Here is a 16211-nt window from a genome sequence, read left to right on the forward strand (position 1 = left end):
CCTTGTCCTCTTTCCAAGCTCTCTCGGGCCCATCCTTGACTTCGCTACAGCGGCCCGCGGCTAGACTTCTTTGTCTCCCAGACTCCGTCTTGGGCTCGGACGCCGCACGGGTTGCAGGTACAGACTCTCAGGTCTAGCTGGCTCTTCCGGCTACAGGCGCGGCAGTCTGGCCGGAAAGGCAGGGTTCAGCGATCCAAAGCGCGAGCCCGGCCTGGGAGTCCGCCTCCTCCCGGCTCCCGTCGAGGCCGCGTGGGAACCCGTTGGCCGCGCAGGCGTCGATCTGCCCTTTTTGACACTGCAACTCCCATGAGGCCGTGCAGCGTCCCTGGCGCCGCTGAAGACGCCCTGGAACTCGACCGGCTCCGGAGGGCTCGGTGACTGTGGCCGCGCTGCATTATGGAATACAGAGTCTAAGAGAAAACTAGCCCGGCACCGACTCCCGACCAAGTACACGTGTTTACCTAGTGCACTGGGGTGGGGGCGTCAGTGAAGAGCAGCTAACAAGATTTCGTCATAAGACCGCGACCAGACAGGCGGCGCCATCTTCGAACTTAGACTTCCGGAAGGACTTTGGCGAGGGTGAGTGTACCGCCGCAGCGGGTGTGTGGGGGGCCCCACGATTACTCCTCCCCCTTCTTTTGCCGTAGCACTGAGATATTGGGAACAAACTCCTGGCTCCACTCTTCTCCCAGCCACAGCAGCGCGCCTTTCAGCGTCTGCGCTCCTACAGAGCACCATCATGCTCCGCACCTTCCCTACTGTGGCCACCGTGCACCCCCCATCTCTGCAAGCCTCGGGTCTTGCCCTCCTCCCCCACCCGGTGTCGGTAACGCGGAAGCCTGTGTCTGGGCCTAGGCGCGGCATACATAGCGTCCCTCGAACTCGGCGAACCTGCAGTAGTCCTTGGTCTTAGAAATACCAGGGCTCCTCTCCCGCACAGGCTAGTGGAGAAATCTGCCTTCACGCCCAGGACTGAAGAAGGGCAGGTGATGGTCCCTAGAGTGGTTGTGGGTCAATATGTTTTAGCTGTGTTCCAACCTCTTCCTCGAGGAGGCTCTTTAACCCCGAAGGTTGTGCCCCGCGCGCTGCAACGCCATTGGCGTAGCCAAGGGCCAGTTGTGTTTCCTTGTCTAGTTTTTTTGTCCCGTGGCAAGTTGGCTGTCTGTTGGGGAAGTCAGAGGTGGCGACTTCAACTCCGCCGGAGGCAACTCACTTTGTTGAAGGGATATATAGGGTATGGACAAACCTCTTTGTTCGAGAGGCATACACAATTTTAAGTCAATCCCGTGTCATCGTCACAATTTTTGCAATCTCTTTTTATCAGCTGTACTGTTGTTTTCTGAATAGTTCTCTTTAAATTGACTTACTTAAAAAGTTTAAATGCGTTAGTCTCGACCTAAGCAATATAAATGAAACCGTGAGTTTCATGGGCTATTTATAATTGTTTATGAAAGTTGAAATAAAAGCACTAGTTACTAAAATGTTCGTTTTCGTACCATTAAAAACATCTTGCATACCGCCAGTTGTACCTTAGGAACACTTTAGGAAACAATATATTAAGCCAAGCAGTGTGTTTAAAGTAATTTCATACTGGAGGTGCAGTGTTGTGTCATTACTTTTTCTTGGCTGGGGAGGTCAGGCTGGCATCGTGGAGCAGCAAGGGAACCAGACAGATTGGGGTGCAGTGGAAGATTTTAGAAACTCTAGTACGAATTATTTACTGATCATCTATTCCTTTTCTGTGTAGCCAAAATTTGTACCATCACACATCCTGTTGCTGCCTTCCATGAGAAGTGTATTTTTTTTTTTTTTTTTTTTTTTTTTGAGACGGAGTTTTGCTCTTGTTGCCCAGGCTGGAGTGCAGTGGCGTGATCTCGGCTCACCACAACCTCCACCTCCCGGGACAGAGTCTCGCTCTGTCTCCCAGGCTGGAGCGCAGTAGCACGATCTCGGTTCACTGCAGCCTCCGCCTCCCGGGTTCAAGCGATTCTCCTGTCTCAGCCTCCTGAGTAGCTGGGATTATAGGCGCGTGCCACCACGCCTGGCTAATTTTGTATTTTTAGTAGAGACGGGGTTTCACGATATTGGTTAGGCTGGTCTCGAACTCCTGACGTCGTGATCCGCCCGCCTCAGCCTCCCAAAATGCTGAGATTACAGGCGTGAGCCACTGTGCCCGGCCAGGCAAATTGTATGTACAGGCAATTCATAAAAGACATATGGGTGTCCAATATATAGAAAGAAGTTGCTAACACCAATTATTATCAGTGTAAATAAATAGAGTGGGGAAGAATTCTTTCACCTATCAGATTGGTGAAAATTAAAAACAGTAAAGGTGTGATAAAATGGGTACCAATATACATAAATGGTTTTAATTTTGGTAAGCTGTTTGGTAGTATCAAATTTTGAAAATATGCATATTCCGTGTAGTACAGTAATTCCATGTTCAGATGATTATTCGAGAAAAATAATCTCTTATTGATGAATTAATGAAGAGATTTGTACTAGGATGTTTATTGTAGTATTTTTTGCAATAGTATTTTAACTCGATTGTTCATTAAATGAAGATTGTCTAAATAACTAAGTCTGTGGAATGCTGTACAGCAGTTAGGAAGAATGAGATAAATATATGTATACTGATGTAGAAAATCTTTTAAAAAAAGACAAAAAACAAAACAAAACGGAATCTTCCTTTTCTCACCCAGGTTGGAGTGCAGTGGCGTGATCTCAGCTCACTGCAACCTCTGCCTCTGCCTCCTGGGTTCAAGTGATTCTCCTGTCTCAGCCTCCCGAGTAGATGGGATTACAGGAGCCTGCCACCACGCCTGGCTAATTTTTGTATTTTTAGTAGAGATGGGGTTTCACCATGTTGGCCAGGCTAGTGTCCTGACCTCAAGTGATCCATCTGCCTTGGCCTCCCAAAGTGCTGGGATTACAGGCCTGAGTCACAGCACTTGGCCTAGAAAATCCTTAAGACGTGTATAGAAGCTCTCTTAAATGATTTCCATTTAGCTCCTTACGTTAACTGACATACCCTGTTTCCTCTCTAAATGCTTGAAGCTTGAAGGTTTTTCTCCTGTAGACCTGGTCAGTCTGCTTCCACTAGTTGAGTTGAATGCTTGCCAAGAGTCATTATATTGATTTCCACTTTTTTTTTTTTTTGAGACAAGGTCTTGCTCTGTCACCCAGGCTGGAGTGGAGTGGCATGATCACAGCTCACTGTAACCTTGAACTTCTGGGCTCAAGCGATCCTCTGGCCTCAGCCTCTCGAGTAGCTAGAGCTACAGGCCTGTGCCACCACACCCAGCTAATTAAAATTTTTTTTTTTTTTGGTAGAGACAGAGTTTTGTTATGTTGTCCAGGCTCCCACCTTTTTTTTTTTTTTTTAATGTTAGTTGCTTTGTTTTTATACATATGTTATAGGCTGGGCATGGTGACTCAAACCTGTAATCCTAGTACTTTGAAAGTTGAAGCGAGAAGATCACTTGAGCCCAGGAGTTTGAGACCAATCTGAGTAAGATAGTTGAGACCCTGTCTCTACAAAAAAACCACAAAAATTTAGCTAGACCTGGTGGTGTGTGCATGTGGTCCCAGTGGCCTGAGAGGCTGAGATGGGAGGATCACTTGGGCCCAGGAGGTCAAGGTGGCAGTGAGCCCTGATCACAACACTGGGCTCCATCTTGGGTGACAGGGAAAAGAAATTTTAATATAAAAGAGTTATTGTTTCTATTAAAACTAATTTGATTGGGAGGCGGAGGTGGGTGGATCACCTGAGGTTGGGAGTTTGAGAACAGCCTGGCCAACATGGTGAAACCCCATCTCTACTAGAAATACAAAAATTAGCTGGGCATGGTGGCACATGCCTATAATCCCAGCTACTCAAGAGGCTGAGGCAGAGAATCGCTTGAACCCCGGAGGCGGAGGCTGCAGTGAGCTGAGATCGTGCCACTGCGCTCCAGCCTGGGAGACAGAGCGAGACTCTGTCTCAAAAAAAAATGAAAACAAAAACAAAAAACTAAGTTGAACATAGATGTTTGTTGATGCTATCTTTTTTGTTTTGTTTTGTTTTGTTTTGAGGTGGAATCTAGCTCTGTTGCCAGGCTGGAGTGCAGTGGTGCAATCTTGGCTACTGCAACCTCCTGCAAGCAATTCTGCCTCCGCCTCCTGAGTAGCTGGGATTACAGGGATGTGCTGCCACGCCCAGCTAAATTGTGTGTGTGTTGTTTTTTTTTTGAGACGGAATCTCACTCTGTCACCCAGGCTGGAGTGCAGTGGCACGATCTCGGCTCACTGCAAACTCCCCCTCCCAGGTTCATGCCATTCTCCTGCCTCAGCCTCCCGAGTAGCTGGGACTTAACAGGTGCCTGCCACTGCGCCCGGCTAATTTTTTGTATTTTTTAGTAGAGATGGGATTTCACCGTGGTCTCATCTCCTGACCTCATAATCTGGCCGCCTCGGCCTCGCAACGTGCTGGGATTATAGGCGTGAGCCACCGCTCCTGGCCTTTTGCTGCTATCTTTATAGTATTTTATATTAAGTAAAAGTTTTGTGAAAACAATTCTAAAAAAGTAAAAGAAGCAAACTAAAACTAAATTGAATGCTTTAGAAAGACAAAAGAGGTGAGTTTGCAAACAGAAAAGTTGCCAAATAGGTGTGAATGAGACAACTGTAAAAAACTGAGGAAATTTTGTAAAACTCTGGAAGTTTACTGCTTGTGAATTGCTTCTCAAGAAAAGTGAATGTTTCAAGAAAGTAGTGTTGGAGCTACACCACTTTTGGCCAGGCTGGTCTGGAACTCCTGACCTTAGGTGATCCACCCGCCTCAGCCTCGCAGAGTGCTGGGATTACAGGCATGAGCCACCACACCCAGCCTCAGCTAATTAAAAAAAAAATTTTTTTTTTTGCAGAGACAAAGTCTTGCTGTGTTGCCCAGGCTGATCTCGAACTCCTGGCCTCAAGTGATCCTCCCACCTTGGCCTCCCAAAGTGTTGGGATTACAGGCATGAGCCACTGCGCCCAGCCTAGCATATGATTCTTGAGCCAGCAGCTGTAAATAAGAGCAACTTCCCAGTTTGATAAGCACTTGTTCTTACCAACTGTTTTTCCCTCAGCGCTCCTCATGATCATTTATGCAAGTGTTTTTCAGCTTGAGTGTGCGTCAGAATCCCCTGACGGGCTTGTTAAAACACAAAGTGCTGGCCCCATCCAGAATTGCTGATTAGGTAGGCCTGGGGTAGGACTAGAAATTTGCATTTTAACAAATTTGCAGGTGATACTGATGCTGCTGTTTCTGGGGCCACACTTTGTGAACCACTGATATGAACTGTTTAATACCCTGTAGTGAATTCCTTTCTGCTTGAACTGATTGGAGAGGTTTCTGTTCTGTGCAACTGAACCAATGTAGGGGAGAATATTTATTTTAGTTATATCTTTGTTCTTATCGACTTTGTCAATGATTAAAAGAAGTTATTGTTGTTCTATGTCATGAACATTTTGCTTTATATCTTTTGATGCTGTTGTTTGATGTTTAAATGTCCATGACATTTGTATCTTTTATATGATTTGAAGTTTTATTCATTATAAACTACTCCCTTTTGGGCTGGGCACAGTGGCTCATGCCTGTAATCCCAGCTTTTTGGGAGACTGAGACAGGGGAAATCATTTGAGGTCGGGAGTTCAAGACCAACCTGGCCAACACAGCCAGACACCGTCTCTACTAAAAAATACAAAAGTTAGTGGTGCATTGTGGCACATGCCTGTAATCCCAGCTACTCGGGAGGCTGAGGCAGGAGAGTTGCTTGAACCCAGGAGGCAGAGGTTGCAGTAAGCCAAGATCGCGCCACTGCACTCCAGCCTGGGCAACAGAGCAAGGCTCCGTCTCAAAAATACTACTACTCCTTTTATTCCTATTTAGTATTTTCCCCCTAAGTTCGACTTTGCTATTGTCATCAGAACTCCTCCTTTATTTTTGCTTAGATTTTGCCCTGTACATTTTAATTCATCTTTGTTTTTTGAAAATACAAAGGCATCTCTTGAAAAGCATATAGTTACTTGTCTTTTAAAATCAAATCAGGCTGGGCACAGTGACTCACGCCTGTAATCCCAGCACTTTGGGAGGCCGAGGGGCAGATCACTTGAGGTCAGGCGTTCGAGACCAGCCTGGCCAACATGGTGAAACCCCATCTCTACTAAAAATACAAAAATTAGCTGGGTGCGGTGGCAGCCGCCTGTAATCCTAGCTACTGGGGAGGCTAAAGCAGGAGAGTCACTTGAACCTGGGAGGCAGAGGTTGCAGTGAGCTGAGATCAGGCCACTGCACTCCAGCCTAGGTGACAAGAGCAAGACTCCATTTCAAAAAAAATAAATACAAAATTAAAATCAAAGCAGACCTTGTTTTGTTTTGTTTTGTTTTTGAGACCGAGTCTCTCTCTGTTGCCCCAGGCTGGAGTGCAGTTGCCCGATCTCTGCTCACTACAACCTCCGCCTCCCAGGTTCAAGCGATTCTTCTGCCTCAGCCTCCCGAATAGCTGGGACTACAGGCGTCCGCCACCACTCCTGGCTAATTTTTGTATTTTTAGTAGAGACGGGGTTTCACAGTGTTGGCCAGGCTGGAGTGCAGGGACTCCTGACCTTGTGATCCGCCCGCCTCAGCCTCCCAAAGTGCTGGGATTACAGGCTGGAGCCACCGCGCCCGGCCCTCAAACCAAATCTTTATTCTTTTTACTTTTGAGATAGCGTCTTGCTCTGTCTGCCCAGGCTGGGATGCAGTGGTGTGATCTCAGCTCCACCTCCCAGGCTCAAGTGATTCTCATGCCTCAATCTCCTGAGTAGCTGGGATCACAGGCGTGTGCCACCATGTCCAGCTAATTTTTGTATTTTTAGTAGAGATGGAGTTTCGCTTTGTTGGCCAGGCTGGTCTCAAATTCCTGGCCTCAATCTGCCTGCCTCGGCCTCCCAACATGCTGGGAATACAGGCATGAGCCTGGATCTGCCCCTATTGTTTCTTTTAATGGATGAATTTAAATGGTATGTGTTTATTGTTATGATACATGTTTTTTATTTTTTTTGTTTTTTGTTTTTTGAGACAGAGTCTCGCTTTATTACCCAGGCTAGAGTGCAGGGGCGCGATCTCTGCTCACTATGATCTCTGCTCACTGCAACCTCCACCTCCCAGGCTCGGGTGATCTTCCCACCTCCAATTCCTGAGTAGCTGGGACTACAGGTCCCTGCTGTCCACCATGCCTAGCTAGTTTTTTTTTTTTTTTCCAAATGGAGTCTTGCTCTGTTGCCCAGGCTGGAGTGCAGTGGCGCAATCTTGGCTCACTGCAACCTCTGCCTCCCGAGTTCAAGCAATTCTCCTGCCTCAGCCTCCCAAGTAGCTGGGATTACAGGCCTGCAGCACCACACCCAGCTGATTTTTGTATGCTTAGTATAGAGAGGATTTCACCATGTTGGCCAGAGTGGTCTTGAACTCTTCACCTCGTGATTCGCCTGCCCCGGCCTCCTAAAGTGCTGGCATTACAGGCATGAGCCACTGCACCTGGCCCTGTTTTGGTATTTTTCTGTAGAGACAGAGTTTTGCCATGTTGCCCAGGCTGGTCGAAAACTCCTGGGCTCAAGGGATCCTCCCACCTCCGACTCCGTAAGTGCAGGGATTACAGGGATTAAGTCCTGCGCTAAACTCACCCTTTTATAATGATGCTGATCTGACTGGTCAGGGTGGAGCCCTTGTAGCCTAATCATCTCTTGAAGGTCCCACCTCTTAATACTGTTACAAATGGCAATTAAATTTCAACATGAGTTTTGGAGGGGATGTTCAAACCCCAGTTCTTGGATTTCACAATCCCTTTGGTGTTTTTGAAAGTGCAGGAATTTTTGTTGGAAATTTGCTTCTGTTTTCTGAATCACTTCTTCAAAAGGGTACTCTTCATCTTTCTATCCTTTTTATTCTTTAAGTAATCTATGCATAGGTCCTTTTTGCTTGTGACTAATTTTGAATGGGGCAGTTCTGTCAGGGCTTCTTATTTATCAAAAGAACAATATAGATGGATTTTCACTGACCTTTATTTACCTTGACAGTGTTATAATGTATCTTTGGCACATGTGTTTTCTTGTGTCCTCAGCACCTGCCTCAGAAGGTTGGCCATGGTTATAGTTTATAATCTGTAGCTTCTTCATGTGAGACAGTTGGAAGCTTTTATTTTATATTTCTTATGGAATTTGTATTAGCACACTTTTCCACTGAGACTGATGAACTGTTTATCCTTTATCCTTAAGGCGTATATAGATCTGTGGTGGGAGGGGGTGTCCCATCCTGGGATTTGAACTGTGTCTCCCGCTGTATCACAGACAGGCAGGTTATTCTGGCCAAAAACTGGACCCTTGGAGAGTTCTGTGTTGCTTAGGTTTCGGGTTTGGTGGTCAGTGTTTTATCTCAGTTTACTTTGGCCCATGGTTATACAGCTAATTTTTTGGGGTTTGAAGAAAATGAAGACTCGTGACAATTTTAGTTAATTCTTCAATGTGGAAAGGTTTCTTGGCCAGGCTTGGTGGCTTATGCCTGTAATCACAGCACTTTGGGAAGCCAAGGTGGGAGGATCTCTTGAGGTTAGGAACTCAAGACAAGCCTGGGCAAAATAGCAAGACCCAATCTGCACAAAAAAAAATTAAAAACTTATCTGGGCGTATTGCTGCACATTTGAAGTCTCGGCTACTTGGGAAGCTGGGAAGGGAGGATTGTTTGAGCCCGGGAGTTAGTGGCTGCAGTGAGCTATGATCACACCACCACACCTGCCTGGGTGACAGAGCGAGATCCTGACTCAGAAAAAAAAAAAAAATTAATTTTAAAAAGTAAAAAAGGCAAGGCATAGTGGTTTATGCCAGTAATCCCAGCATTTTGGGAGATGAAGTGGAGAGAATTGCTTGAGTCCAGGATTTCGAGTATGTAGTCACGCCATTGCACTCCAGCCTGGGCAACATGGTGCAACTTAGTCTCTACAAAAAATACAAAAATTATTCAGACATGGTGGTACATGCCTGTAGTACCAACTACTCAGTTGACTGAGGTGGGAGGATCACCTGAGCCTGGGAGGTCCCGGCTGCAGTGAGCTGTGATTGCACCACTGCCCTCCAGCCTGGGTTACAGAACGAGACCCTGTCTCAAAAAAAAAAAAAAAAAAAGTTTCAGGATGGGCACGATGGCTAACATCTATAATCCCAACATTTTGGGAGACAGGTGGAAAGATTGCTTGAGCCCAGGAATTCAATACCATCCTGGGCAACGTAGTGAGACCTCATCTCTACGAAAATTTTAAAAATTAGCCAGGCATGGTGATACATGCCTGTAGTCCTAGCTACTTGGGAGGCTGAGGCAGAAAGATTGCTTGAGCCCTGGAGGACAGGGCTGCAGTGAGCTGTGATCACACCACTGTACCACTGCAGCCTGAATGATAGAACAAGAGCCTGTCTCAAAAAAAAAAAGAAAAGTGGTCATTCACGGTGGCTCAAGTCTGTAATCCTAGCACTTTGGGAGGCCAAGGTGGGCATATCACCTGAGGTCAGGAGTCAAGACCAGCCTGGCCAACATGGTGAAACCCCATCTCTACTAAAAATACAAAAAATTAGCTGGGTGTGGTGGCGGGCACCTGTTGTCCCAGCTACTCGGGAGGCCAAGGCAGGAGAATCACTTGAACCTGGGAGGCAGAGGTTGCAGTGAGCCGAGATCACACCACTGCACTCCAGCCTGGACAACAAGAGTGAAACTCCGTCTCAAAAAAATAAAAAAAAGAAAAGCTTTCTTAATGTAATAGGGTGTTCCTTGATTATTTCATAGCCTACCCACCACCCCCATCCAGGTGAAATATTGATGGCAGGGCACCAAATAACTCTTTGGCTCATTCTTTTTTTTAAAGACAGAGTCTCACTCCACGCAGGCTGGAGTACAGTGGCGTGATCTCAGCTCACTGCAACGTCCGCCCCACGGGTTCAGTTGATTCTCTTGCCTCAGCCTCCTGAGTAGCTGGGATTACAAGCGCCTTCCACCGTGCCTGGGTAATTTTTGTCTTTTTAGTGGAGACGGGGTTTCACCATATTGGCCAGGCTGGTCTCGAACTCCTGACCTCAGGTGATCTGCCCGCCTCAGCTGGGATTACAGGTGTGAGCCACTGTGCCCGGCCAACTCATTCTTTTTATTTTTATTTTATTTATTTATTTTTTTTGAGACGGAGTCTCACGCTGTTGCCCAGGCTGGAGTGCAGTGGCGCGATCTCGGCTCACTGCAAGCTCCGCCTCCCGGGTTCCCGCCATTCTCCTGTCTCAGCCTCCTGAGTAGCTGGGACTACAGGCGCCCGCCACCGTGCCCGGCTAATTTTTTGTATTTTTAGTAGAGACGGGGTTTCACTGTGGTCTCGATCTCCTGACCTTGTGATCCGCCCGCCTCGGCCTCCCAAAGTGCTGGGATTACAGGCTTGAGCCACCGCGCCTGGCCAACTCATTCTTTTTAAAAAATAAATTCATTTATTTATTTACTTGAGATAGGGATAGGGTGTTGCTTTGTTGCCCTGGCTGTAGTGCAGTGATGTGATTACAGCTCACTGCAGCCTTGAACTCCTGGGCTCAAGTGGTTCTCCCACTTCAACCTCCCAAGTAGCTGGGACTACAGGTGTGCACCACCATGTTTTTTTTGTAGCAAAGGGGTCTCACTCTGTTGCCCAGGATAGTCTTAAATTCCTGGACTCAAGCCATCCTTCTGCCCTGTCCTCCCAAAGTGCTGGAATTACAGGCATAAGCTATCGTGCCTGGCCAGAAAATTATTTTTAAATATTCTTAGAGATGGGGTCTTATGGTTGCCTAGGCTGGAGTATGATAACACCATCATAGCTCACTGTAACCTCGAACTCCTAGGCTCAAGCAATCCTCCTGTTTCAGCCTTACATGTAGCTGGGACTACAGGTGCGCACCACCATGCCCAGCTAACTTTTAAAATTTTTTGTAGAGATGAGTTCTCCCTATGTTGCCCAGACTGGTGTTGAACTCCTGGCCTCAAGCAGTCCTTCCTTGGCCTCTCAAAGTGTTGGAATTGCAGGCATAAGCCATCCTGCCTGGTCTTTTATTCTTAAATAAACTTATTCCTTGACTAATCCTTACAAAAATAGATGTTAACATTAAGTATGCCTCTTCACTTTGGTCTAAATTTTGTAGTATCTGGCAGCTCTTTTTTGTAGGATATTCTAAGGAAGTTGTATCCCTTTCCTAGATTCATGATAAACAAATTTTTCTCTCTCTCCTTTTTTGGGGTGTGTGTATGTTTGTGTGTATGTTTCATTTCGTTGGGTTTCAGAGACAGAGGTTAAATAATTGTGCATTCACTGCTTCATCCTTACAAGAAAATATATGAGCTTTAAATTAGATAATTATATATAGCATTTAGTATAGTGCTTGGCACATAGTTAGCATTTAATAAATGGAAGCTTTATGGCCAGGCACGGTGGCTCACACCTGTAATCCCAGCACTTTGGGAAGCTGAGGTGGGTGGATCACCTGAGGTCAGGAGTTTGAGACCAGCCTGGCCCACATGGTGAAACCTCATCTCTACTAAAATACAAAAATTAGCTGGGCATGGTGGCACGTGCCTGTAATTCCAGCTACTCGGGAGGCTGAGGCAGGAGAATTGCTTGAACCCAGGAGGTGGAGGTTGCAGTTAGCTAAGATCACGCCATTACACTCCAGCCTGGGTGACAAGAGCGAAACTCTGTCAAAAAAAAAAAAGAAAAAGAAAACTTTGTTTACTTGTTTGTCTGCTTCACCAAAATGTAAGTTCCATGAGGGCAGGGACCTTATCTGTCTTGCTTATTGTCATATCACCAGTTTCTTTTTTTGTTTTTAATTTTTAAATTAAAAAAAAATTTTTTTTTTTGCTAGAGAAGGGGTCTTGCTGTGTTGCCCAGGCTAGCCTCAAACTCCTAAGCTCAAGCTGCCTTCCTGCCTCAGCTTCCCAAAGTGTTGGGATTGCAGGTGTGAGCCACTGCACCTGGCTCCTTACCAGTTTCCAGAACAGTGCCTAACATATAGAAGGTGCTTAGTAAATATTGTTGAATGAGTGAATAATCAGAGAACTTGGGTATGGGTGTGAGAATGAGGGGAGAAAAGATGGGGAAACAAAAATCTGAGCTAGTACAAATAGTTTCTGTCTTCTACTCATTTGTATGTCTCTGTATGCAGGGGCAGCCATTTTGGGGGGTGCTGATGGATACCTGCGGGGTCGGCTATGTTGCCCTGGGGGAGGCCGGCCCCGTGGGGAACATGACTGTGGTAGACTCTCCTGGACAAGATGTGCTAAATCAGCTTGATGTCAAGACCTCTTCAGAAATGACCAGTGCAGAGGCTTCCGTAGAGATGTCATTACCTACCCCTTTGCCTGGATTTGAGGATTCTCCTGATCAGAGGAGGCTCCCTTCAGAGCAGGAAAGCCTCTCCAGACTGGAACAGCAAGGTATGTACCTTGTCCTCTTATCTTTTTATTCCCCATGCCGAGCTTAAGATGAAAGAGAGCAGGTTGAGCTCATAGGATCTTACAAACCTGGATACAGGGTAATCTTTTCCGAAGAGGTTTGAGTTCTGGTCCCATCTCACAGACCCATATTCTTCTCTACAGATCTTTCTTCAGAGATGTCAAAGGTTTCAAAGCCTAGGGCCTCAAAGCCTGGCCGGAAGAGAGGTGGTAGGACACGAAAAGGCCCCAAAAGGCCCCAACAGCCTAATCCTCCATCAGCCCCTCTGGTTCCTGGTCTCTTAGATCAGTCCAACCCTCTGTCCACCCCCATGCCTAAGAAACGAGGTCGAAAGTCCAAGGCAGAGCTGCTACTGCTGAAGTTGTCAAAAGACCTAGAACGGCCAGAATCTCCATCTCCAAAGAGGCCCCCTGAGGACTTTGAGACCCCTTCTGGGGAACGACCCCGCCGAAGGGCTGCCCAAGTGTAAGGATTGTGGGGCACAGCTTGGTAGAGGGGGGTTGGGTGAAGATCCGGATCAGGGTGGGGCAGATGTTGGAGGGATGAGAAGACTGTGATGAGGTATTAGGTAAGCAGGGGTGGTGTCTGGATTCTAGGGACTTCAGCAGTCCATTAGGCTCTTACCACAGCACTATTAATGGTACATATTGCTAACTTGGTTTATCTGAGAATTACTTTCTGTACTTTATGTCCAATGCCATTTTTCACAAACTACCCAGTTCTTTATTGCTGTTTTACTGTCCAGTATATGTCAATATATATGTGCTGTTCCATTCTTTCTCTTGCCCTCTGTGTTCTTTGACTGTGGTGGAATGAAAAATGCATTGAACTCGGAGTGAGAAGACCTGGGTTCAGATTCCACATTTGTTATCTGAATCATCTCGGCCAAGTCACATAACTTAGATTTCTGGTTTTTCATCTTCCAAGGGGGAAGGGGAAATTAATAGAGTTAATTGGTTAATCATGGGGTTATTGGGAGGATCCATTGAGATAAAAATAACCATGTCTGGAAACGTGGGTTCTCAGTTATATGTGAGAATGGCTCTGACTCTGCCCTATCCCACAGGGCACTTCTGTATCTTCAGGAACTGGCTGAAGAGCTCTCAACAGCCTTGCCTGCTCCTGTGTCCTGTCCTGAGGGCCCCAAGGTGAGCAGCCCCAGCAAACCGAAGAAGATCCGGCAGCCAGCAGCCTGTCCAGGTGGAGAAGAGGTGGATGGTGCTCCACGGGATGAAGACTTTTTTCTCCAGGTTGAGGCTGAAGATGTGGAAGAAAGTGAGGGCCCAAGTGAGAGCTCGTCTGAACCTGAGCCTGCAGTGCCCCGAAGCACCCCACGAGGATCTACTTCAGGGGTAACCTCAATGGACAAGAAAGTGAATGGGGACATAGTAGGATTTTAGGGGACCAGCAAGGTACTAAGAAAGGAAAGATAGCTTTGACCTGGTAACTCTAATAGACAAAATGGGTTAAAGAAAAAAGGGTCAATTTCAAAAACAGTTGGCATATTAGGGAGAGCGCAGAAGAAGGGGTACGGTAAACAAGATTATTCATTCATATATTGAGTGTCTATTCTCTGTTAGGAAACACAAATATAAATAAGACAGTGTCCTGCCTTACAAGTTCACAGTGCAATCAGCACTACCCCAGGAGTGAACAAAATGATTTAGGCATATAGAGGAAGGGCAATTAACTGCTTAGGCCTCACAGAGGAATGATGGTTGAATTGCTTCTTGAAGGATAAGTAGAAGTTTGCCAGAGGGGATGGTTTTCCCAGAAATTGGTTATGGCTGGAGCACAGGGCCTGGAGTAAAGTTGTAGGCGAGATTAAACTGGAGAAGATGAAAGGACATAGACCAATAGGAACCAACAAAGATTGTTTTTGTTTATAGGTTTTTTGTGTGTGTGTGTGTGTGTGTGTGGTAAAATGTATGTAACATAAAATTTGCCATTTTAACCATTCCGGGCGCGGTGGCTAATGCCTGTAATCCCAGCACTTTGGGAGGCCGAGGTGGGTGGATCACCCGGGGTCAGGAGTTTGAAACCAGCCTGACCAATATAGTGAAACCCTGTCTCTACTAAAAATACAAAAATTAGCCAGGCATGGTGGTGCGCACCTGTAGTCCCCGCTACTCGGGAGACTGAGAAAGGAGAATCACTTGAACCCAGGAGGCAGAGGGTTGCAGTGAGCTGAGATCGACTACTGCACTCCAACCTGGGTAAGACAGCGAGACTCCATCTCAGAAAAAAAAAATATGCACAGTTCAGTTGTACAGAAACTCTGTACAATGAATGTTTTTAAGTAGAAAAATAACATCAGTTAGGAAAATAGGTCAAATTATAGTTGACAAGAGGACAGTTTTGCCAGGCACGGTGGCTCATGCCTTGTAATCCCAGCACTTTGGGAGGCCAAGACAGGCAGATCACAAGGTCAAGAGTTCAAGACCAGCTTGGCCGACGTAGTGAAACCCCGTTTCTACTAAAAATAAAAATAAATTAGCTGGGTGTGGTGATGCATGCCTGTAATCCCAGCTACTCAAGAGGCTAAGGCAGGAGAATTGCTTGAACCCAGGAGGTGGAGGTTGCAGTGAGCCGAGATTGCACCATTGCACTCCAGCCCGGGCAACAGTGTGAAACTCCTTCTCAAAAAAAAAAAAAGAAAAGAAAAAAAAACAGTTTCCATTATTCAGGTAAGAGATACTGAGGTCCTAAATCAAGCAGTGAAGGAAGAGAAGAGCAGAGAGGGGGCAGATTCAAGAGATATGTAAAAGGCCAGGCGTGGTGGCTCACACCTGTAATCCAAGCACTTTGGGAGGCCAAGGCAGGTGGATCACTTGAGGCCAGGGGTTTGAGACCAGCTTGACCAACACAGTGAAACTCTGTCTCTACTAGAAATACAAAAATAATTAGCTGGGTGTGGTGGCGTGCACCTGTAGTCCCAGCTACTTGGGAGGCTGAGGCAGGAGAATCACTTGAACCCAGGAGGCAAAGGATGCGATGAGCTGAGATCACGTCATTGCACTCCAGCCAGACTCTGTCTTTAAAAAAAAAAAAAAGATATGTAAGATAATTAAAAAAAATTTTTTTTAAATTCTTTTGTTTCTGTGTTCTCTCACAGAATGGAATATGTAAGAGAACAGTATTTAGGAATTGAAGGGAGGGAGGAAGTTGAATAGCAGCTTCCAGCTTAAATGGTGGCATCATGCACTGATCCTGGGAACATGGAAAGGGCGAAGGATGTGGGAGGGGCAAAGGTGGGGAGGGAAGAAGATGAATTCACTTTTTTTTTCCTTTTTTTTTTTTTTTTGAAACAGAGTCTTGCTCTGTTACCCAGGCTGGAGTGCAGTGGAGCGATCTCAGCTCACTGCAACCTCCGCCTCCTGGGTTCAAGCGATTCTCCTGCCTCAGCTTCCCAAGTAGCTGGGATTACAGGCACGCGCCACCACACTCAGCTAACTTGTATTTTTAGTAGAGATGGGGTTTTGCCATGTTGGCCAGGCTGGTCTTGAATTTTTGACCTCAGGTGATCTGCCCGCCTTGGCCTTCCAAAGTGCTGGGATTACAGGTGCGAGCCACCACACCTGGCAGAATTCACTTTCTGACATGTTGAGTTTGAGGTGCCCATGGGCCATGGGCCATTCTGCTGGAGATGTCTGATCACCAGTTGCATTTGTGAGACCAGTGCCTTACTTGCCTCATGTGCAACAT

General features: G+C 46.5%; 1 protein-coding gene across 4 annotated transcripts in view; it reads left to right on the plus strand.

Annotated features, from left to right (window-relative positions):
* Positions 1-553: 553 nt before the first annotated feature.
* Positions 554-16211, plus strand: part of GTF3C2 (general transcription factor IIIC subunit 2) — a 29303-nt gene continuing 13645 nt past the window's right edge. For 2 of the 4 annotated variants that reach the window (XM_005576287.5, XM_045369592.3), the window contains exons 1-4: positions 554-579; positions 12217-12487; positions 12650-12971; positions 13573-13858. In XM_005576287.5, the coding sequence (XP_005576344.2) occupies positions 12241-12487; positions 12650-12971; positions 13573-13858 (855 nt within the window). In that variant the 5' untranslated portion in view covers positions 554-579; positions 12217-12240. Of the gene's footprint in view, positions 1235-12216; positions 12488-12649; positions 12972-13572; positions 13859-16211 lie in introns of all 4 variants that reach the window. The other 2 variants (XM_005576288.4, XM_015433865.3) reach the window with 2 other exon arrangements.

This window comes from Macaca fascicularis, chromosome 13, assembly GCF_037993035.2.
Source record: "Macaca fascicularis isolate 582-1 chromosome 13, T2T-MFA8v1.1".
In the NCBI taxonomy this organism is placed as follows: Eukaryota; Metazoa; Chordata; class Mammalia; order Primates; family Cercopithecidae; genus Macaca; species Macaca fascicularis.